At 34.1% G+C, this 25,169-nt stretch overlaps 1 protein-coding gene across 1 annotated transcript in view; it reads right to left on the reverse strand.

Moving 5' to 3' along the window:
- Positions 1–2,971: 2,971 nt before the first annotated feature.
- Positions 2,972–25,169, reverse strand: part of ELAVL4 (ELAV like RNA binding protein 4) — a 108,631-nt gene continuing 86,433 nt past the window's right edge. The window contains exons 4-7 of the mRNA XM_058176186.1: positions 13,048–13,201; positions 11,864–12,089; positions 9,431–9,469; positions 2,972–5,221 (exon numbers count right to left, since the gene is read on the reverse strand). Of these exons, the coding sequence (XP_058032169.1) occupies positions 4,894–5,221; positions 9,431–9,469; positions 11,864–12,089; positions 13,048–13,201 (747 nt within the window). The 3' untranslated portion in view covers positions 2,972–4,893. The remainder of the gene's footprint in view (positions 5,222–9,430; positions 9,470–11,863; positions 12,090–13,047; positions 13,202–25,169) is intronic.

Genomic DNA, 25,169 nt, shown 5'->3' on the forward strand with positions numbered 1-25,169 from the left:
TTCAAGTTACAATAGCACTAAAAAAAGTGACTTATGACTAGTCTTTGCACTTATGACCAGCACAGTATCCCTGCAGTTATGTGATCAAAATTTGAGTGCCAAATGTATGATGACAATTGGTGTCTGGGGACGGGGACGGGGGTGTCACACGATCACCACTTGCAATCTTCTCAGGGATATTCTGATAAGCAAAGACAATGGAAGGAATCTAGATTTGCTTAATAATTGCAGCAAAAATATTGTAATATTGTCTGCTACTTGCTTAATGACTGCATTTTTTTGCGACAGATGTTCCAGTCCCGATTGTTGTTGTAAGATGAGGACTACCTGAATATGCATGTACAGTCTCTAGTATTATGTGACTGCACTGATGAATAGTTAAAGAACTATAGTTGGGGACCAGGCATCTGCTATTGATTTCTGTAGGACCCAAGGCATAAGGAGAAAATAACAGATTTTATACTACTTGTATGATGGATTTCTACTTTGCAGAAGTAAATAGCTGATGTTGCAGAGATGCTTAGTAGATGATGTTGGCAATTGCTTTATTATGGGGTTCAGACCTTTTCAAAATATACAGTTAACAGTTCAAAATCCATTCATATATTACTTAGTTTATTCTATTACATTATTATGAGGAATGTTGGCTCCTTCCTGGATTATAACATTAAAGCTATCATTCTCTAGTCAAAGATTTCCACATGTATTCATATGCTACTGCCTTTGAATTATTTGTCCTTTTTCTAGAACACTTTTTAAATGAAAAATAATGAATATAAATGCATCATTTAGCAACATTTTGGTAACCAACAGTTTCTTTAAATAAACTTTAAATGTGGTTAAGCAATCTGACCAAAAACTTCTTTGTAGAAGAAAATGCTCCACCAAAAATGCTCACTATTCTTTATCATTAGCTACAATTACTCTGTTATCATTAAAATGCAGCTTTTGGCAATAGTTGTCAAAGTCACTCTATTAAATGATTCAATGGTTGGTTATAGTTTCTCTCTACAAATTCTGCTGGAGTGACTTGTAAACTTCTACTCTGGCCTTCAAGATGATTCAAGAAGTTTATATTATTAATCATAGCATGCTTTCAGATCAAATTCCAGTTCAGCTATCATAATACATACAGTACATTTTAAAAATCAATAGAGCAGCAAAATGGTCAAGAGAAGTAGGCAGATTTATGATGAAAGACAGTGGCAGGGAGAGAAGGCTGCTTTCTTGGTGCTACCAGAAATGAGAATAAGAAAGTCTTCATTTCTGAGGATTAATTTTATCTTAAAAATTACCTATCTTCCTTTAAAGATGTTTTTGTTTTAGAATCTTAATCTTAAATGCAGATTTGAAGGCCATTTAAGTATTGTGATTGTAAAATGATTTATCACATTGAATTCTACATTCATATGATCATTCAATAGCTATTAAACCAATGCCATAATTTCTTTGTAAGGAGTCATCCCTCCCCCTCTACTATATCTAGAAAGGGTCAAGTCAGAGAGATCAGCCAGTTGAGAAATAAAACCCAACTGTTGACTCTAGCAGCACATAATATTCTCCATATAGAAGTCTGTCTCTACTTATGTTACTCATTTTTATATTTTTATATATTTTTCCCTTTCCTTTTTTACTATCTTGTTTATAACAGGATTTGACAAACGTGAAAGACTGTTTCCAATTTTAACGTAGGTTTGTTTCCATGCAATAAATCATGCAATTGCAATGTCTATGAAGTAATTTCTTCCTGTTCCACAAGGTATACTTCCCCACAATAGTTGAAATGTAGCTGGGAAATAGATTTAGTCCGCTGTATGTCAAAGGAGGACTGTTTTCAATCACTGCAACCAAACAAAATCTAATCGCAAAATGTAGGTCTGTGATGAGATATTCTACAATGATGGGGAAGGGTCTCAGGATATTCAGGTCCTTTCTCAAGGTACATTAAATGCTTTAAAAAAAATAATGAATTTTGTCTGAGGTTTCCTTCCCAGGAATATCTTTCCACTCTAATCTGAAATATTTAAAAGTCGTGAAATGATGTTTCATGAAGGTTCTGAACAGAAGTTCTCCTTTCCTTATCAATCAACAGAGAAGACTTACATGCTGGAAAATTTGAAGCATAAGAGAATGGAATTCTCCTAACTGATAGAAGAGAGGAACAAGGAAAATGATACATAACACCATTCTGGGACTCCTCTTGTACTAATCACAATTAAATGCCTAGAAACTACTGGATTAGGAACTAATATAATGCATCTGTTGTTATTAAGATGCCTGGTACACATTTAAAAAGTTGGCAAGTACACAGTCATTCTACACACTTACATTTATAGTGTGGATAATTTAAATACAAACAATTCAAATGTAACAAGATTGTCAAAAAATCATTTATAATACTTCCCTCAAGATATTGATCATCAATTGTGTTGTAAATGTTGTACCTTGATGAACGTATCTTTTCTTTTATGTACACTGAGAGCATATGCACCAAGACAAATTCCTTGTGTGTCCAATCACACTTGGCCAATAAAAAATTCTAAAAAATTCTATTAAAGAAATAATCTACCGGGAAACTTAAACAAGAAGTCTTACATTATAACTAAAAATAAAACTGCCTAGTTCCAGGAACAATTTATTTTTCTTTCAGATAATTAAAACATAGTGTAGAAAAAAGTTCTGGGCATGTCATCGCCACTTATACTTAGAAACTGCATCAAACATTTCCCAGAAAATTCTGTTCATTCATAGGAGATGGTGTAGAAAAGTTTATCCCATATACTGAATGATGGTGTCTTCATTTTTGCTTGTTTGTTTAAAACTAGAATCATTTGAACATGTAAATGAACAATGAAACTTAGGGAGCGCCCTCTGCTTTGAAGCTGACTTATAAAGTATTTGGCCCTTCTCTGTGAAACAAAATGGGTATCACTTAGTTGACAAGCAGTTAGTGAGTATAAGCATGGGAAAAAATACACAAAAAAAGCCTGGGTTAGAAAGAACTGTAACATTTTATTACCATTAAGACTAAACTGGTATTGAAAAGTTTTTATATAACAAGACAAGAAAAGCAATAGCAAATTTAACTATCAACTAGATTATGCATAGCGAGTAACTGTTTCTAGTACTCAGGGAAGAGCATGACTTCTTTTGTTTTAAATATATTAACCATACAAAGCACAAACATACGAAAAGGATCAGTGCACTGGACATGGGAGAGCTCTCCCTCAGTCATTTTGTTCCCTTAGCTCTGTTTTCCCCAATCTGAATTACATTAAAATAAAGACTCAGGATTTTGTTTCTATTGTGCAGTAAGAAAAAAAATATTCACAACAAACATGACAATATATCAAACAATATTTCTACACAAGTTACCTTGATACCTCTTGCCACTTAAGTATCATAAGAAAACATTTTAAGACATATACAAACAAAACTAGCGAAGTGTTACAACTTAGAATAAGTTAACAAAAGAAAAAAAATAACTTTATATATATATATATATATTTATATTATATATACACATACACACACAACAAAATGACACAATAATATGCTTCTTCCCATAGTTTAAGTAAACAAATAAGTAGACTAGCCAAACTAGCAATATTTGATTTTGGCATATGCGTCACATCAGCAATTAAATAAATAAGTGTTTCAAGCAACATAAAGAGTGTCTCGAATGTGCCAACATAGCCCAATTTATATCAGCATGGGCTAGAAAGTGAATTTGAAAATTCTTAACAAATGAAAAGCAAATGTACTTTTTCCCTCTAAACACATTACATTTAACTATGATACTAAGATATGTAAATAATTTGTAGCACCTACTGCTTGAACAAAGGAAGTTTTTGATTAAAATTAATTTTTTTCCAAAACTTTGTTCTGCTGATATCCCATACTGATGACTTAAAGAAAAACCATCCTGCAACTCATCTCCTTGCTTTTGGGTTTTGACTGTGGGTAACTGTGTGCCTGGGAAGAATACTCTCCTGTTCTGTATTTAATATTTTATTACAAGCTATGAAAAGATACGAAGATCATGTTTGTAGCCCATCCTTCAAAAAACAATCTACTTAATCCAGTTTAAAACACACATCTTGATCTCTAAAAAGTTACCAGTGCAGTATGAACATGACAAAGTTGTCAATTTCCCCTAAATTAGCCAGTCAAAATATTTTTTTTCTCAAATCCAGGTTCTCTTGTAAAAATTCTTTATATTTTATAAAAATAGATTTTTCTTGAAACCCATTTTCAGCAAAGAGACCACCTCTTTGGCAACATTGTTAATGTTATTTAAACTGTTATGTCATCAGGTATCCCCCCTTTTACCCTATCCCTAACAGAAGACTGTTTAGTTCACATGATACAAAAGAAAAAAGGAAAAATAAAAAGAGTTGCAAAATTATTCTTTGTTTTGCAATTTTTATTATTCCTCTTTAATTTATGCTGGGGGTTTACCAATCTGATTGAATCAAACATTTTGGAAAAAAGAGCAAAATTTGCTAATTCCAGTGGTTTGTAAAAATGATTTTTAAGTTTTTCATTTATTTTCAAATGAGTGAATGGTCATCTTAAAAAGATCCACCTTCAAGGAAGGTAGTAAAACTAGCTGGCTGGGTAAAAATCCCTGCACTTTGTTATTTATGTATATTATATTCAACAACAACAGCTATGAAAGAACATTCAATGCATCAAAGATTTTTGTTTTTTTTCTAAGCATTATAAAATCCTTTTCCTGTTCACAAGATATCCAATGTTTAATACTTAGGCAACACTGGCTTATAAAAGTCCATGGTTGAGTATAAGCCTTGAAGAGTTTTTTTTTGTTGTTTGTATATATATTTATATATTTATATATATTTATAATAATAATTATTAAGGATATGAAATTCAGGATTTATGGGTTTTGTTGGTTTTAAAGGAAACTTGCAAAACTCGGTCTCCTAAGCGGTATCCATTAAGGCTGGCAATGGCCATAGCAGCTTCATCGTAGTTGGTCATGGTGACAAAACCAAACCCTTTGCATTTGTTGGTATTGAAGTCGCGGATCACTTTGACGTTATTGACTGCTCCAAAGGGGCCAAACAGCTGCCACAGCACACTTTCATCTGAGTCGGGTGATAAATTGTAGACAAAAATACACCATCCAGTCCCAGTATGGCCAGGAATATTCATTCCCACAAGGCTTGTCATCCCATCAATTGTGATTGGAGAAAACCTACCAGATTAGCGTTGAAGAAAAGAAAGAAAGAAAAGACAGAAAGGGAAACCAACCTAAAGATCAATTTTCAAACATGTCATTTTTGATAAAAATCAATTCCAGAACTTTTCCCAAAACCTGTGAATAATACCCAGATATCGTATAAATACACCCCGTGGAAAAAACAGTTAAACTAACAATCTCTACTGAAAAGAATGCAGTTAGTTAGCAATTAAACCCCCCCACAATTTACGACATGTTTTTCTATTTGTGACAATGGCACAATGAAAGTGTATATGCATATGGGGATGCACATAAATTTACCGAATAAATGTACTGGAAACAATGAAGATCCTAGAAAAACTATGGCATTTTTCAGTTGGTCTCCCATCAAATTTGCCACTTATTTGTGGTACATAACAAAGAAATTCTCTCAGTTAGAATAATGTATGTATGTAGGTGTGTGCTCATATGCTAAAACTGATAACTTGCTTGTTTTCTACCAGATTTATTACAGGTAGTCCTTGACTTACAACAGTTCATTTAGTAACCAACATTACAATGGCACTGAAAAAATTGACTTATGACAGTTTTTCTACACAACAGTTGTAGCATCCTCATGATCATGTGATCAAAATTTAGACACTTGACAACTGATTCATATTTATGACGGTTGCAACCTTCTGACAAGCAAAGTCAAAGGGGAAGCCAGATTCACTTAAAAACGGCAACAATTCACTTAACTGTGGCAAGCAAAGTTGTACAATGGGATAAAATTCACTTAATTGTTTCATTAGTAACAGAAATTTTGGCTGAATTGTAGTCATAAGTCAAGGACTATATGGATTTACCATACAATCAATATAATAAAAGCTAGCATTTTAAGTACCTAGAACAGTTCTTAGGTTGAGATGATGAAGAAACTTTCATGTTTAAAGGTAAAAAGGGTAAAGGTTCCCCTCGCACATATTGCTAGTTGTTCCCGACTCTAGGGGGTGGTGTTCATTTCCGTTTCAAAGCCGAACAGCCAGCGCTGTCCGAAGACGTCTCCGTGGTCATGTGGCTTGCATGACTAAATGCCAAAGGCGCACGGAACGCTGTTACCTTCCCACCAAAGGTGGTCCCTATTTTTTTCCTTGCATTTTTTTAACGTGCTTTTGAACTGCTAGGTTGGCAGAAGCTGAGGCAAGTAACAGGAGCTCACCTTGTTACGCGGCACTAGGAATTCGAACAGCTGAACTACCGATCTTTTGATCGACAAGCTCAGCATCTTAGCCACTGAGTCACCATGTCCCTATTTCATGTTTATCTGTATCATATATAATCTTTACACTTTTTTTTCTGTTGTCTACTTCAAAACATCACATAAGAATAAGCCTATACTACCTAATCGTGCAATAAAGTATATTCACAGCTACCCAGAAATAAAGGGAGCGAAAAGCGGTAACTGTGAAGCTTGACAGTGTGTTCAGGATGTTTAAAAACCATTGTTGCAACATAAATTCAAGCACTATGTATTAAGTTTTGAACTGGTCATCACATAGTTTAATGATCTGAATTTAGCTTTAAACATACTGACAATTCTGAAGTTTACAGAGTTATCTGTGGGAAATTTGCTGCATAACAATGGTATAATTTTTCTTCAAAATATTCCCACTGTTTTCAGAATCAATGTTTATTTTGTGTATTTATATCTTTCCTCCAGGACCTTAAATTTCTAAATTTAAGCTCAGAATTCTGGTAGGCTAAAAGACAGCAATTAGTCTGAAGACACTACCTTCAAAGCTAGATGGAATTTATATGTAGATTTCCTGAGGACTAGAACAGCATTTGATCTGTACCTCATTTGGTCTTATGTAGTATAAACCACTACAAGAGGAAAAGTCATTAATAGTAACTACTGTATTATACAATAAACTGGCAATAACTTCCTTATTTATGACTGAACAACAACAATTCATAATTCAAATTAAGTATAAATTTTGCTTTATAACCTTCTTTTCATTTCAAATTGATAAGAACAGTTGTGATGCTAAATATAAGGAACTAGAAATCCCACTGCAATTTTTTTTAAAATAGAAGCACTTCAGTAACGGCATGAATAACATTTAAGTAGAAAAATAATTCCATGAATCTGGCCCCTAGAGGATTTCTTTTGATATACATAAGCATTGTGACACAGAACTGAGATTATTTATCCAAAATAGTTTTCCTTTAGTTTACTATTTTAATGCAAAACTGGGTAATAAACAGAAATAAAGGTAGGCTAAAATAGCTAAAAACCAGCAGATGGATAGGGCACAGATTGAAAGGAAATATACTATAGAAATGTGATAAAGGGAAAAGAAAAAAATGGTATAGATTTAAGGAAAGGAGCTGTAGATGGCAGCACTATGCCATCCATCCCAAAAAGCAGGGTAGGAGCTGGTTAGTACATGGTTGGGAGACCATCAGGAAATACCAGAGATATAGGTTTTATGGAGGAGACAAAATGAAACTGTCAGAAGGAGCAATGGCAAAGAATTGTCATCCTATTGCCAAAGAAAAAAAGAGATGAACTTGGTTCAGGAAATCTTAAAAATTTCCTAATTCTTTTTTTTTTTTTAAAAAAGAATAACTTTTTCTTTTTATGGATCACTTATCCTCCACATAACCTGTCTAATCTAATTATAGTTCTAAAATGAAACTCAAATAGCAAACTACAAGATTTGGAAGGATGATTATATTCCCTGGCAGCTCCTTCAGCTTTATCCCTGTACAGAAGAAAAGTTCCAGCAATATTTGGAGATGTGAGAAAGACTGCTTAATCTCAAGTCCTCCAAATCATTTCAAAGTCACTAAAAACAACATATCAAAACTCCTTTGAATCAAATCACTTCTCTGAAGGTTAATACAACCCTATTCTTTAGCCACTGCTATTTCTGTCAAATGCTATTTATAAAGACACTTTGTCATTCATTTTTTGGCACTTAGGAAACAACTGTTCTTATCAATCCAGCAAAAAAAACCCACACACACCACACTATTTCTTTTTGGGATAAGCAACATTGTACAAAGTACAGAACTCAATTCAAACCAGACAGGTTATATATTATACAATTTGAACTATGAAATCTTGTACAATCACCAATGAGAAAAGTTATTGCTAATTTTCTGAACCGTACAGATTGAACTGTATTCATCTGGGGGCATGCCTACTGTAGCTAAAACTTATACTTACCAGTGTTTTTGCTGTTCCCCAAACAACCTGGAATAATCTATGTGTGAGGATGTACATACAATGTAAACATTTAAGGAGATATTATACATATTGTTTGTCTGCAATTTTACATATTTCTGGAATACTTACTCTTTTTCAAGAGAGAGACAGACCAAATGAATTGGCATCTTTACTCATAACTTTTGTACATACACTATCGTGCTATAGTAAGGATGTAAGGCTCTTTGTCCTAGATATGTAGCATTTCTGAGTATGTGAAGTATGCAAGTATGTGAAGTAATCCTTCTGTGATTTGTTTCCTGTAATTTCTGTACTGATATATATATATATATATATATATCAGTATTATTATTGATATTATATTAATATATAATATATATTATTATTATTATTACTAACAAAGAGCCATAATAATATGACCTTTAAAAACTGAATTAAAATCAAATCAAAACCAGAACAAGCAAACCATTAATCAAAAGTAGAAAAATCACAAGCTCCAAATTACTGGAAACACTGTTAAACCTGTAACAAAGAAAACCTGGATCTGATTAAGGTGCATACAGTTACAGTTTAAGAAAAATAAGAAGAAAAGTTATGGGCTCCCTGAAATACTTAGCCAATATTAATTTTAGCCATATTTGCAATTATAAATTTGTACTAAATGTCTATTAATAAACTTGGAACATGAATGAAAATGAACCCCCACCCCAAATATTAAACAGAATAGTTTTGGAATCAGAATACTTGTATCTGTTGCACCTAAACCATCTCAAAAAACCTGTAACAACAGAAAACATGAAATAAAAGATTTGCACATAACTTTTGTATGTGCTTGTGCACATTGTTAAAGAAAATGAACTGAAGTCCAAATGAAAAGACAGAAAACATTTGGCATGCTGGTGGAAAAAAAGAAGGAATTAAAAACAAAATAAAGTTAGTGATTTAAAAAAAATTATAGCACCAATCTGTGCCAACATGGACATCTGGCAATCTGGAATTCTAATTACCTCTTTACGCCATAGGCCATATTAAGCAAATTGTCCAGCCTGAAAAGAGAAGGAGGGTCCCTGGGTTAATGTCTCACAGATGGCAAGATTGCTCAATGGAACTTTTATTAATAATGCTCCATTTTCAAAGAAGGAATTTCAACATTATCCAGTGGGTCTAATCAATCAGTAGCTATAAACTACAATCAATTAATGCCATTTTTAGATGTGCTAGTAATGAAGAAAAGTAGCATTCCACAATCTCAACATTAGATCTTGCACAGAAGAGTTTTGTTGTGGTTTTGTTTTCATACACTATTAATATGAAATTTAACAGCTATCATTTGTTCAACTATTTATGTTATTGCTATTCAACAGATGAATACAATTATGCCAGAAGAATAAGGAAACATGCCGTCTTTATCTCTTTTAAGATTCCAGGTTATACCTGCACACTATGTATATATACAGGCAGACCACCAGTTACAACCATTTGTTTAATGATGGTTCAAAATTACAATGGCCTTGGAAAAAAATGACTTATGACCTGTCTTCAAAGTTACTACTGTTGCATCAAATCTTGTGGTCACGCAATTCCAATCTGCAATCTTCTCAGTTGGTTTCTGATAATCGAGGTAAAATGGTTGTAAAATCTGGTTCGGTCACGTGAATACTTGTTTAATGACTACATAGCTTAACAACCAAAATTCTGGTTCCAAATTCTGGGGAGAAGGGGGAGAGGTTGGTTGGGAACAAGCTTCTTTTAAATATCTGTTAGAGCAGACTAGCTCAATGTTAAAGAAAAATGAAAATGTTTATCATGATCAATAAATAATACTAATGAAGATTTTCCCTATTTAGATATTAATTAGGTCACATTTATTTATTTATATACCAAACTTGCATAGTCACTATCTCACAAGAAACAACTCTGGGTGATGTATGTTGTGGTCCATCAGCAGCCTACGGAGTTGGCAACGGAGTCGGACAGCGATGAGACTGAGGTGAGGCCAGGGCCATCGGGAAGTGAGGTGCGGACTCCAGAGCCTGATAACAGTGACGCAGAGGAACAGGAGGAGCCTGTTCCTAATGCACGCATGAGAAGAGCTGCCAGAAGGCAAAAGCAGCTCAAGCAAAGGGGACGACTCGGGAGTAGGGCCAAGAGATGATTGGCCTCTCCCATAAGGCTTAAAACAGACCAGCAATGGCCTTTGGGCTTTGCTGGAAAACAACGTTGTAGTTGCGTCTTCTGCTTCATCTACATCTTTGTTTTTGTGGCTTCTGGATGTTTGCCAGGAAGGGCCTTTGGCAGTTTGCCTAATTGAATCAAGGTTTGCTAGATAATTGAGGAATTTGTGTTGGGAGGCATTTGTTTTAATTTGAGTTGAACGACACTGGGAATGAAGTAATTTTCAACTGTTCGAATAAAGTTTGTTTATTTTTCCATAAACTAAGTTTATTACTACCTAATTGGGCCTCGGTCACAACAGTGTACAACAAAAAAACATGTCAAAACACCCACCCATAATGTTTACTAAAACATTATAAAAGCAAGAAAGTAAATTAACAAAGGAGCCATCTGAAATATCACTCAATATCACTGAGACTGCAAGGCCTGATGACAAAGCTAGGTTTTGAGAGACTTCTGGAAATAAGTAGGGATGGAGCTCACATCAGTTTGGAGGGGAGTCACACATTCTGGCAGAGAAGTAATGCTTCTTCAGGCCAATCAAGTGGCATTCCCTAAAAGGTGAGATCTGCAACATGCTTCTTTTGCCAGATATGATTGGACAGCAATTGTAATTGGGGAGAGGCGGTCCTCCAGATAAACTGGTCCCATGCTATGAAAGGCTTTAAAATTAAAACTGAACTTTGAACCTAGAAGCAAACTGGCAACCAATATACGTGGAACCCTTAATCCCAGGATCTGTCCTCAGATTAGCAGTATAATTAAGCTAGAAGTATCATAATCAATTCTAGCTCACTTAAATTGTATTCAACTGGTCTTGGTACCAGTGGAATCTATACTGATGCTCATTGTTACAGTTATCTGAAAAAGCAACTTCGATTGTTGAAAAGGCTGCCAAGGAATAAAGAATATATAGGAACTGACTGTTTCTGTCCAACTTTAATAACACTAATAAAGATTTTCCTGTTTCTTTTTAAGACAGAACTATTTACGTATTAATTAGTAAAGTATATATATTTATACTAACGTTATCTGTTTAAGGGGAAAAATTTACTGCTTGCTTCTGAGTTTCTGATAATCACATCCTTGTGGAAAGGGATTTTTTCTTTAATTTTTCTGTAAAGGATCTTATAATTGCTTTGCAACATTTGGCTGAACGTTACATTCTGGCTACAGTTGAAAAACCATCAATTTTTTTACGAAATAAATTGTTCAGCTTTAACAATAATAAATCAAACAGGAGAGCAATGCAAAGAGAAAATTACCTGAATCTCTGAGCCTGATGGTGGAGAGGTCCAGGGTAGCGTCTATTGGGGGACTGATACAACTGGGAAAGGAGGGCTTGGCTTGTTTTTTGACTGGGGTTATTAGCAAACTTCACAGTGATCGGTTCAGTAGCACCACTTGGCTTTTGGCCATTAAGTCCCTTTATGGCTTCTTCTGCCTCTATTCTCTTATCAAAACGGATAAATCCCACACCACGAGAAACACCTGGAATAAGAAAAGAAGATTTAAATAAGTGAAGGAAAAGAAAACTAGAAGACCTCTAAGGTGCCTTCCAACTCTGTTATTCTATTAAAAGTTCCAAGTGCTCACCTACTAGAAATAATACGATTGACTAGGTAAGTTGATTCTGAAAGATACACAGTATAACATTTAAGGTAAAGGTTCCCCGCACACATACGTGCTAGTCGTTCCCGACCCTAGGGGGCGGTGCTCATCTCCGTTTCAAAGCCAAAAAGCCAGCGCTGTCCGAAGAAGTCTCTGTGGTCATGTGGCCGGCATGACTCAACGCCAAAGGCGCATGGAACGCTGTTACCTTCCCACCAAAGGTGGTCCCTATTTTTTCTACTTGCATTTTTTACGTGCTTTCGAACTGCTAGGTTGGCAGAAGCTGGGACAAGTAACAGGAACTCATCCTGTTATACGGCAGCACTAGGGATTTGAACCGCTGAACTGCCGACCTTTCGATTGACAGGCTCAGCATCCTAGCCCCTGAGCCACCACGTTCCTTTGTATAACATTTATGCATACTGTAATATATGCAAAGTTTAAAAATAGAGGTGTCTGCTTTCACTATATAAGGACAGAATATCAGACATTGCCATCTCTTTTTAAAGTGTAATTCTTTATTCATTCCAGCCGTTCCCTGAAGGGCAAAAATTTCATTCCAGTGGGTGACCAAAATTTGATGATACATTTGTAATATCGTTCAGACCAGACTAAATTCTAAATGGTATACTGGGACTAAAGTGGACATGTGACCTCCTTTTATTAATAAAACTGAAATATATGCAACTTTTGTACAGTTTGAGAAATAGAACATAGAACAAAATTGAATTATACACTTGTTAACTTCAGTATAAATAATCTCTTCCAGAAGTTAAATAAAAATATGAAAGGAACAAAACTGAAATTTAGACATTTTTAAACAAAAAACTTTTTCAACCTGTTACTTGATCAACCAGAATTCGTGAGGTGATGATGCGCCCATATTGCGAGAAAAGCTGCTCTAGCTCTTTCTGGGTCATTGTTTTTGGAAGGCCGCTGACATACAAATTTGCATCTCTGATTGATGCTGAACTTGGACGGGCATAGGAAACCTAGGAGTTAAACAATATTCAGTTAAATGAAATATTATATTTTTGGAGAAAAGCTTTAAATAACAAATAGTTAAAGTCTATTTTCAAACTATATTTTCACAATTTCTTTAAATTAACTTTACATTGTTCTGTAGGCTCGTCTATAATAAGTTGAGAAGCAACACATTCTAAGGACAAAAAAAAAAAAGGAAATAATTTATATGCCTACACAAAGGCCTCTAAGGGCCAAAATAAAGTAACTGAAGCTGAGTAGATTTACTTTTCTAAATCAATGGAAATGTATAACTTTGTAATTTACTTCTATGTACTTGGGATACTTAAAAGATTTACCACATATAGCATACATATATAGCATAATCTGTATAGTACAGGTATATACCTAATTCAGAATTAGTGCTTTTTAGAGTTGATTTTTTTGCAGATAAATGTTTTCCCATATATATTTGTATTAAAATGGCATGCTCTATCTGGCAACTTTATATACAGCAATAACTGCAAAATCAAATTTGGTCTCTGGGACCAGAGATTTACTCTTCCAAACTTTTGGATTAATGCTAGAGCCCATCTTCAAGAAATTTCTCTCCTGGAATACGTGATTTGGGCTGTTATGTGAGTCATGTTTATTTTGTGCCTTCTTATTGCTAATTGGTGTGTTGATGGCTGGCAATTGGCTGTTGTTTCCTTATGGGGAAAAAAACCCAGCCAACTGCCAGCCATCACCTATCAGCCAATAGGAAAGCACAACATAAACATGACTCAAAGAACAGCCCAAATTTCCAGTAGAGAAATTCATATGAGTCCAAAAGCTCAGAAGAGTAAATCTCTGGTCCCAGTGACTGACCCAAATTCAATTTTGCATCATTTTCCTGGGACACATATATTTGCCTTCACAGTAATAACTACTAAAACAATACACAGAAGAAACTATATCTTTCTACTGCACCATTTATAATTATGTTTAATCAGTCTCTTAACACAAAACAGAAAGGTTTAAAATCCATCCTTATGGACACACCTGCATATAGACTGTGGAAATCATTCAAATGGGTTGTTCAAAGAGTGAAGTACCATTCGGAACCTATTACACACAACACTGAGGTGTTAAGGCTCTTTTTTGATGCTCTGAGCATACAGGTGGTCTCTACTTAACGACCACTCATTCAGCGACCATTCAAACTTGTGATGGTGTTGAACAAGTGATACTAATGACAGGTCTTTGGAGTTCACAGTGTCCCCTGTAGTCATATAATTGCAATCTAGGAACAGAGCACCCACTTTGCGATTATGGCATCGTAGTGTCTCATGGTCATCATCTATAACTTCTTTTCTGGTTTCTGAAAAGCAAACTCAATGAAGAAGCTGGCAGGAGAATGCAAATGGTGACCACTGAGACATTCTTGGTTAATGACAGGAACTGGGAATGCCAGAATTGTTGTTGCTAAGTGACATGGTCATGTAATTTCATGCTTTATCTCATCACTTAGAGGTGGCAATTCCACTCCAAATTGCTATTATTAACCCTAACCTGTACATGTAAGGCACTTTTAACTGGAACTGCAACTGAAGGTAAGTTCCTATGCTTCTGAATAGCCTGTACAACCCTAATATATCTATGCTTATGTATGCATTTGTCCATATATTTTACTGACATACAGAAATAGAAATAAATTTTATTTTCATAATTGAAAATGTTAAAATATATGATTTTGTATAATGGAAAAGGCCTAGTATGCAATTTCTGAATATTATATTTATATTTAATTTAAAAAAGCTTTATTCTAAAACACTATACCCTATACTTTTAGCAATCATTAGGCATACTATAAAATACTCCATCCTCCTAGTTATCATTAGGCATACTATAATTTTGAGATATACAACCCGTATAGCTTTCTGTTCAACTAATAAGTATATATATATATATATATATATATATATATATATATATATATATATATATATATATATATAGATAATTGTATTACACTTATACAGCAGTATGGGAGGAGAAGTTTTAATCACAAATATAACAAGCAATACCCTTCTCTCCAAAAGAGAATTGTTAAATTGATATATTTTCTCCACTTCTAAAAATAGATACTGAGTCAACCCAGAAAATGATAGAAAATGACTCATTTACCTCCACACTTTATTAAAAAGATACGCAATTTTTGAATTTACACTGCAAATAATTTGATGCCATGTTTTCATATCTTTGAAACAAGTAATGTTTTTTAAAAAAATAAAATTCCAGTCTGCATTATGAACAAGGAGAACATGTTACAATAACAAGGGTTTATTAAAGTCTATGACAAGTGATTTTCACTTTCGAAGGTGTTCACACTCAAGTCACCCTGGAGCACATAGAGTAAAGATAGAAACTATTCAGAGGTATAGACCATTAAGCTTATGATAACATTATTTCAAATCTGACCCTGATAGACAGAAAATTCTTACTTGTTGATCCACAATGATCCAAACCTTATTAATGCGGATTATCATACATTTACAATTTACTTATCCCAACATGATTTGAAAAGGATTTCAGACAGACCTGTTTCTATGTTTCTCTGCAAATGACTTTATGTGATAAAGTGCTTAACGGACTTTGGGAATACAGGGAACAGCAAGGAAATTAAATGATGCCGGGAAGCGGGGAAGGGTGGGGGAAAGAGTGTGAGAGGAGGAGATCTACATTAATTGCACTGAATATAAATTATGCAGGACAATAATTTTGGTAGGTTTTCAAGGTCTACCAGCAATAAAGGTTGTTCCAGAAAGCTAAAGTTTTTGTTTCCTTAGGTTGTGCAGACAAAAATAAACAACGATTTGCATTCTAATTAATCTATGGGGGTCAAAAGGGAACACATTTAAGTGCTGTACCTTAAGTGAATTCAGCCCTTCTGGAATGACCTCCAATGTCTTCTGAATTAATTGGTAGCACAATTAGTTAGGTGTTTGTGTAAGGTAGTATTATTAATCTATTTAGACCTCTGCTGCGAAGAAACTGACAGCCTTTTGAGCTTTTTCACAGCAAATGAAGAGACCATTAAGAATAAAAGGCTAGCGTCCCACCCATGTCCAGGGAGAGTACAGTCTGTTCCAAGGCTTAGAAGCTTTAAAAAGTGTAAAGATCATCAGATAATCTGTATTTATTATTTAATCTTTATTATAATGATTATAATCTAATTATAAAAATAATTTTTAAAGTTTATTTTTAAAACTATTTTTAGGAGAAAGAGAACTAGGCAAAGTATCGGTAGGCCCTAGGTTAAGAACATGCAGTTTATGGATAACTCATGGTTATGAACTGAGCAAAATTTAAGTTAGATACAAAATAGTTCAAGTTTATTATAAAATACTATTTATACAGTATTATTCAATAATATTATTCTAGTTTACATACAAATTTGTCTTAAGAACAGACTGGGAACAGAACTCATTAATAAACTGGGGAGTATCTTTATGATTTTTTTTACATGGGTATATATGAGACTCCATGTTTACCTATCTAGATTTAATTTAGTATGCATGTCTTTTCTAGTTTTATTTAATTGTTTTGAAAAGATGTCCCCTGACGGGATTAGATTTTTAAATAAATATTAATAGTAATGTTTGAAAGCTTCATAAAATTATATGAAAAATAAAACTGGTCAATATACAAATAAGACAAATTGCCAATGATTCAAAGGGTTTTTTTGGCACGTACAAAGAATATCCTGCAGAGAATATCAGAGTGATACTCCAAGCAGCAGCATCAGGTACCAAAAATGTAACAAGTATGGACAATCTTTTAATTAAATGCTTAACTGTAGAATAAGAAAATATTGAAAAACTTCGCACTGGTGCATGGAGGGCTATTAAAGCTGCCAATATCCATTTAACAGTTAAGAAAAAACCACCGTCCTTAAAGGAAATGAGGAAAGTTGACAATTTATATTTTACTTTAGAAGATATAAATTTCAAAAATATCTTAATGTGACCAAGAAAAAACAGTAGTGTACAAATAACATGTTTGCCACTGGATTTATGATAATAAGTGTGGAAAAGTCAGGTTGGCAAAATTGGGAAGTAACGGTACCACTAAATATTGGTGGTACTGGTAAAATAGGAAGACTACAAACCTGGTTGATGAAGGTCACATGATATGTTAACTATACTGATGATTCCTTCTCTAATAATCTTCACTATAACCTGAAGCAGTATCCATATCAGACAAAAAATAGTGTGATCTCCCAAATACAATGGCTGCTTTAAGGAGTTTCTTGTGATAACCTCTCCTACTCAAGTAGTTGTGATTGGACTCAGATGCAAGCAGGCATACTATAGAACCTATATATTTATTTGTTTAAACAATTATATGTCCACACTTTCACATCAAAATGACATTGGGTAGCATATAAGAAAAAAACCCCAAGAATTTAACAGACAAACTATGAGGCCATAACCAGCAATCCCAACTCATAAAGAGGCTCAAACAATATTTAATGAAGGGGACCTGGCTAGATCTGGAAGAGAGATTAAATGACATGAGAAAGAGTGGCTCCACAGTTAGCTGGCTCTATGCCACGTAGGGATTTATAGGAGGCATTGATCACCTTAATTTGCACCTGAAGAACATACATAATCCAGATGGGTGGTGACTAAGATATTATGAGCAAGTATGCAAAGCTAAGGGCTATCTTTTTTTCTAAAAAATGTTAATATTTAATAAAGTATTCATAGTTATTAGTGATTCTTAGGGGCTAGAGCTCCTGAAAAAGTAAAGCTCTCTGCCTATTATATAATTTGTTTTCACTTTTAATTAGCTAGTGCAGAGCATGAATTTTCTTGGTATCTAGGATTGACATGTATCCACTATAACAGAATTTGGTAGAAAATAATAAATAAGGCTTTCTCATCTGTTTTTACAAGAGGAAAATATACTGAAACTCACAACTTCTACCTTATCAAATGGTCATGTTTTAAATCATTAACAATTTTGCAGGTAAACTTCTCTTCTGATTTTATAACTGAAGTTCAAAATTAAAAGTTAACTATTCCTAAATGAGAATATATTAATAATTAATTTATTTTGGAAAATATTTTGAAAATGTACTATTTCAAAAGCAAAATGAAATGTTATTATTTTTGTAATATTTAATCATTACCCCTAACACTGAACATGATTAGAGGGGAAAAACAATGTACATATCTTTTAAATAACAGCAAAACAGAGTGAAGGTTTAATAGCAAAATAACTTAAAATGTTTTCATCAAACAATGAGATAAGTCTTGGCTAAGCCAAAAGCATGGTATTATAGAATGGAAGCTTTACATAGAAATTACTGAAATTATGAAATTACATCAATAATTGAGACAATTTTAAGGAGAGACTCTCACAAGATCATGGATTCATACTGTAGCAGATTAATTCTGTATCATTATTCAAAGATATGACTATAACTTAAATTTCTGTTATAGAAAACTTAAATCTGAAGAGACACATTCAGTTGCCTAACCTCTACTACACAGGCATTTTTCAAGATCTTTTATTCTATGAAAGTGTCTCTATCCACATTAAAATTGACTAAGCTAGAGCTCCATTTTAATTTACCATACTTTTTGCAGTATAAGATGCACTTCCCCCCACCCAAGACGGTGGAAATGTTGGTGTGTCTTATATACCGAATACAGCCATTTTTGGCCTCCCGAAACCCCACCCCGTTTTGTTTTCCGCAAAAATGGGATGTGCAGGAGGTTTGGGAGGCCTGCAGAGTTTCTGGGGGCTGGGGAAGGCAAAAATGCAATGAGTTGGGGGTTTGGGAGGCCAAAAACGGGCCTGTTTTTTGCAAAAATGGGGGGCGACAGTTTGCCTTCTCCAGCCCCCAGGAACACTCTGCAGGCCTCCCAAACCAGGGGTGAAATGTAAAATTTGTTACTAACGGTTCTGTGGGTGTGGCTTAGTGGGGTGGTGGTGGTGGTAATGAGACTGGGTGGGCGTGGCCAACCTTTTTTTATACTTTTAAAAGCATTTTTTCTACCACCTCTTCTGCCAAAGAGGTTGTAAAAAATGGTTTTAAAAGCCTCTGATGATCAGGCAACTCAGCTGGGATCGCCAGAGGAGTCTTTTAAAAGCTTTTAAAGAGTTCTGATGATCCCAGCTGAGCTGCCTGATCACCAGAACCTTTTAAAAGCTTTTAAAAGATTCCTCTGGCGATCTGCTTTTAAAAGGTTCTAACAATCCCAACTGAGCCGTGCGATCATCAGAGGTGCTTTTTTTAACTTTTAAAAGCATTTTTTCGGCTGAAGAAAAAATGCTTTTAAAAGTAAAAAAACAACAACAACACCCTCTGATGATGGCGTGGCTCAGCTGGGCGGGGGTGGGTGGGCAGGGATTTTTGCTACTGGTTCTCCGAACCACCCACTGCCATCGCTACTGGATTGACTGATCCGGTCTGAACCTAGAGCATTTCACCCCTCTCCCAAACCCTCTGCGCACCCCTCACGAAAAACAGACCCATTTTTCGTAAAAACAGGATGCGAAGAGGGTTTGGGAGGCCTGCAGAGTGCTCCTGGGGGCCAGGGAGGGCAAAAAAAAATTTCTTGTTTATCTCTTCGAAATCTTGGTGAATCTTATACTCTGGTGTGTCCTATAGTCCGAAAAATATGGTATATAATCTTTTATTCATAATGATGTTTTAAGGTACATCAACTTTCTATACCAAGTGACTGAAATTTCAATTTGGACCCTTCTGCTTATTAACAATTTTAATAGATCATGAAAAATGGACTAGAAACATAGAAACAATTGTAATTCCAATTTAATATGTCTGTAATATATTGACAAAGGCAATTGGTTACAGTTTGGAGAGTTCTGGAATAATAACTGAAAGATATAACCAAAAAAATTAAAAAGATGGCATACCAAACTGAATATCAGTAACATGAAGTAAGATTATACTATATGAATGACAATATCAAGGTACATCACATTTTTTTATTATTCATTTCTTTACACTGTATCTTACAGGAATTTAAATTGAACAATTGTGGATGATTTCTGTATTACAGTTTTCATACTTATGTTTAAAATACCATTCACAACAAATGTTACATTTTGAATACTTTCCAAAAGATACCAACATTTCAGATGTTTATTGAAATGTTGGCATTTTGTTAACGATTATGTTCTGATTTATACTTGCAAATCTTTAAAATATCAGTTAGAAACAATATGTATATAATCATTAAACAATTGGTTAGGTATTGAGCTACATGGTAAACTTAATAATTCTCTCTTCTTGTTGCATTCCCAATGGCCTAGCCCTGTGGAAGGGACAGACTTTTAAAAATGAGGAAAATAAGATTCCCTAATCTTGAAGCTTCAAATATGAAAGCTGTTGTGTCATATGTATAATGGAGAAGATTGGTAAGGGCATATTATTTTTAATTCATCATAAATACAAAATGAATTCTTAACCTTTTGGATTTCCCCAGAATTTTCTGTATTATCATGTTGCCTGGAGAATTTCTACATGACTTCTGGGTTGGAAAAGGCTGGTATAAAATTCTGGACAATTAGATTTGTGAGAAAAATTGTTCGGAATACTAAATTAATGATTTATTTATATTCTGTGCAATTGTTGTCCATGGTGGGGCAAATCATGAAGTGTGTTTGATGATGTAAAAGGGAACTTTTTACTCCTGCACAGCTCAATTTTTGTCCCCTTCAGAAAATTTAATTCAGTTTCGTGGCCACCATCCTTGTTTGATATTACCTTTTGTTAAAGTTATATAAGACCAATAGCAGAAATCTTTTAAAAAGTTTAAAAAGAGATTATTCAATTTAGATAAATGGAAGCATCAAGAATAGTAAGCTATAAAGGAAAACAAATAACGTTATTATCACTTCTTCCATTCATACATTTTTTATTCATGTAAATATTCCTGAATAGCATTTTGGTCAAGTGTGGCTCCCCCCTTATACAAATTACGGCTAAAATAATTTTAAAACTTTGACTAATAAAAGCTTGGCGAATACATTTAAAATCTTTTAAAGGCAAGATTTAACAGCCTGTTGAAAACCAAAGTGTCTGTTTCCCTTTTTAAGAAACACTTCATACTCAGGATTCCTCAAGTTTCCTTGTTCACTGCTGTTGTTAACTTTGAACAGTCGCTGAAGGAGTGATGGTGAATATTATTTGTATTTACTTAAATTCTAACACTGTAACTTTTATCTTTTTTCTAATAAATGGTATGAGTCAGAGCTCTGAAAGTGCTTTGAATTTATTATTTCTTGTCCAGATTAGTTGGAGAAAGACTGAAAGTTGGCGTTCATTGTTGTGCTCTGCATAACAGCCCACTCAGAAATAGTAAGTGATCTAAAACCATATAGGTGAATTCTACACTGACTTGCACATTCCCCCGCCCCCCGTCCCAGCCCAACACCTTCATTGCTATTTTATAATGATTCCTTGAAAAGAGTCTATATAGTGCATTACAGAAATTTAAATGGGAGAAAGATTATTAAGAAAAGAAATACTGACTAGAGTTTTTTTCTCCAGGAAAGAGTGCAAACTATTCATCAGTTGAAGCTGAGCAAAGATGCTCCTAGCAACAGCAACCCTTGACACTCCAAGAGGATGTTGGATTCTGCATTCTCACTCCTGTTCTGATCGATGAATCTGATATACAGAAAGAGCATAAACCCATCTAGAATAGACTGTATCCAATCTCAGATTATTTTATCTACTCATCAAAGTATATCACATTTTTCCAGGAACTTGTTAACCTGCATATAGTCCATTACTTATCTCCAGAGAAGAATTCAGGATTTTCTTAGCACCAGATCTGACAAGGAGAAATAGAGTGTGATATTTTAAGCACAACTTTAAGACCTAATCCTAATTCTGTTTTCCTTATCTAATATACAGAATAGGGTCCATTGCTAAAGCTGGACCTAATTATACCTCTGAATAGATATTTTAAGGAACAAAAAGGCAAAGAAAACGTAACATTAAAAATGATATTATAATAATATAGTGTGTTTCACAGGCATTTTTATGCAGATGTGATATAATCATTTTTTATAACTTGAATGTGTTCAGTAAGATGAAAGTGAAAGGAGATATGATGAAGGAGCAACAAAAAATGAAAGCAAAAAAATAATTATGTAGCTCAATAAGTGAAGTATGAGGCAATTCCTGAAAGAATTTGCTTGAGAAAACACTACAGGTAGTCCTCAGCTTACAACAGTTAGTTTAGTGACCGTTCAAGTTTACAACGACACTGAAAAATGTGACTTATGACCATTTTTCACAAATTCAACCTTTGTAGCATCCCCATGATCATGTGATCAAAATTCAGATGCTTGGCAACTGGTTCATGCTTATGACTGTTGCAGTGTCCCATAGTCACGTGATTACCTTTGCATCCTTCTGACAAGCAAAGTCAATGGGGCAGCCAGATTCACTCAACAACCAGGTTACTAACTTATCAGCTGTAGTGATTCATTTAACAAGTGCAGCAGAGGTGGGTTTCCGCAGGTTCTGACCAGTTCTGGAGAACCGGTAGTGGACTTTTTGAGTAGTTCGGAGAACCAGTAGTAAAAATTCTGACTGGACCTGCCCCCATCTATTCTCTGCCTCCCAAGTCCCAGCTGATCCGGAGGAAATGGGGATTTTGCAGTAACCTCCGCTGGAGTGGGGAGGGAATGGAGATTTTACAGTATCCTTTCCCTGCCACGCCAACCAATCCATGGCACACCCACCAAGCCACACCTACAGAACCAGTAGTAAAAAAATTTGAAACCCACCACTGAAGTGCAGCAAGAAAGTTCATAACATGGGGCAAAACTCAACAAATGTCTCACTTAACAACAAAAATTTTGGGCTCAATTGTGTTGTAAATTGACGACTACCTTAGCTTATGCAACATGCTAGAATTAAAATGTCCACATTTTAAATGGCTAAAAACTCACTTATTAGTTTTCCCAATTTTATTTCTTGAACATCAGCTTCTTAGCTATCATTAATTCCTAAATATTGAAAAAATAAAGAGCAACTCAAGCACTTTTTATTTGTACTTGCTTTTGTGTGACAATGTAATAGGACTAAGGATGATAATTCAAATGAAAAGAACTTATATCCTGGCTATTCCCTTTTTCTTGTTGCAGTTTTCTGAAAAGCTACTGTGGGACTCTCTGAAGCAACATGATGCAAAAGACTGGAGATAAAAAAAAAATCACAAATCGATTACAGTCCCTTTAAAGAATGGAGTAAGTTCTTCTGCTTACCAAAATAGTGATTTGGATCTTAGCCAAAATGATTAATTATTGAAGAAGAACTGAATATCACCTAAGATTTATACTTATAACCATGAACTCTCCACAGTTAAGCTTTACTCATCTAACCATAAATTTAAATGAAACTGTTATGAACAGGTTAGTCAGTATCCTTTTAAAACACATATTTAATTTAAATCCACCATTATTGAAATAGACTGTAAATAAGCAGGCGTTAAGTCCTATTTGTCGCAATTTTTAAATTGTTAATCTACATAGAACTTTAGCAGTTAAAGGATATTTCAATCATAAAAATAAAACACTATTAACAGTATTAACTTTTATCAATATATAATAAAATCATGGAGGATAACTATTGTGTGCATAGCTTATTTATCAAATAATCAAATCCACAGCAATCTATTGTTAGATGAATAACTAGTGTTTTAAGAAGTTAAAGCATAGCTTTCTATCTAATAATATATTTTTGTGAAGAGATCCTGTTCTTTTAAATACCCAAAGATTGTATATTTGATGCATTGTTAGAGGAGTGAGTATCTTAAGGCATTAATAAGTTTAAAGCAAAGTATCAGTAATAACAAGTATAATACCAAATTAGCAAGTTTAAGTCACACATGGAATTATTTTTAAATGGTTATATTTCAATGTGATGGTAGCCCACTGAAGACTGAATATTAAGGCAGACAGTCTGTTATTTCACCAATGGATATTAAGATACCTAAATTAATGTGAAAACTGCAGATTAATTTAAGACTGGAAATCGGAATACAAATTCAAAATATTTCATTGCAATTTAATTTCAAACCTGACCACAAACAAATAATCAGGATTTATCTTTGTTTCTGGTTAAAAACAAGTTTTTAAAAAAGTCTTATAAATTTAAGAAAAGAGAAGACTAGCAAGCAAGAACATAGCCCTAATAGATTTACACAGATCAGGTTTAATAGAAATATATAAAACCCTAGCGCTGACATATATGACCAAACTGGATGAAATGTTAAAATACTGAATCTTTAATACACTACTCATCAGAGTAAATCAAACCAGCCCAATATATCTATCTGCCAGTGCTACTTTCAAATGCATTTTAGAACTGAGACTTAAACGTATGTATATAGTTTTTTATTCCTAGCGTTTTCCTGCAAGAGCAGGGTCTGCTTTTTTTCAGATCAACAGAGTTTTGATCCATTGGTTGTGACAAGAATTGATTGACTGACTTGTCGCCCGCTGTTGTGGGCTTAGAGAGAGTGACTGGTCCAAGGTCATTCAGCAGACTTTCATACTAATGCGGAATTAGTAACTCTCAGTCTCTGGTTTTTAGCCTGGTATCGCTAGACCAAAGTTTCTCGTTTATAATTCATTTAAAATACCTATAATCACAAAACTTAACTATACAAATACTTGAACTATAGACTTTAGAAAGAGTTGCTTCTGTTTATGTATTTCATTTCAAAGATCAATATAGTTAACCAATCCATACCCAAAGCAGACCATGTCAGAAGTATATAATTTTGATCTCAGTGATCATTAACAAGCCTAAAATTTATTCTACCAGAATCTATGAATTTCAACATATGTATTAGTATATACTCCATTTCCTTGTCAATATATTCTAAAATTCTTGAATTCTGTCAGTATCAACTTTCTAAAAATAAAAACAGAATGTATTTTAAATTCAAGGAA

The sequence above is a fragment of the Ahaetulla prasina genome, chromosome 3 (assembly GCF_028640845.1).
Source record: "Ahaetulla prasina isolate Xishuangbanna chromosome 3, ASM2864084v1, whole genome shotgun sequence".
Lineage (NCBI taxonomy): Eukaryota > Metazoa > Chordata > Lepidosauria > Squamata > Colubridae > Ahaetulla > Ahaetulla prasina.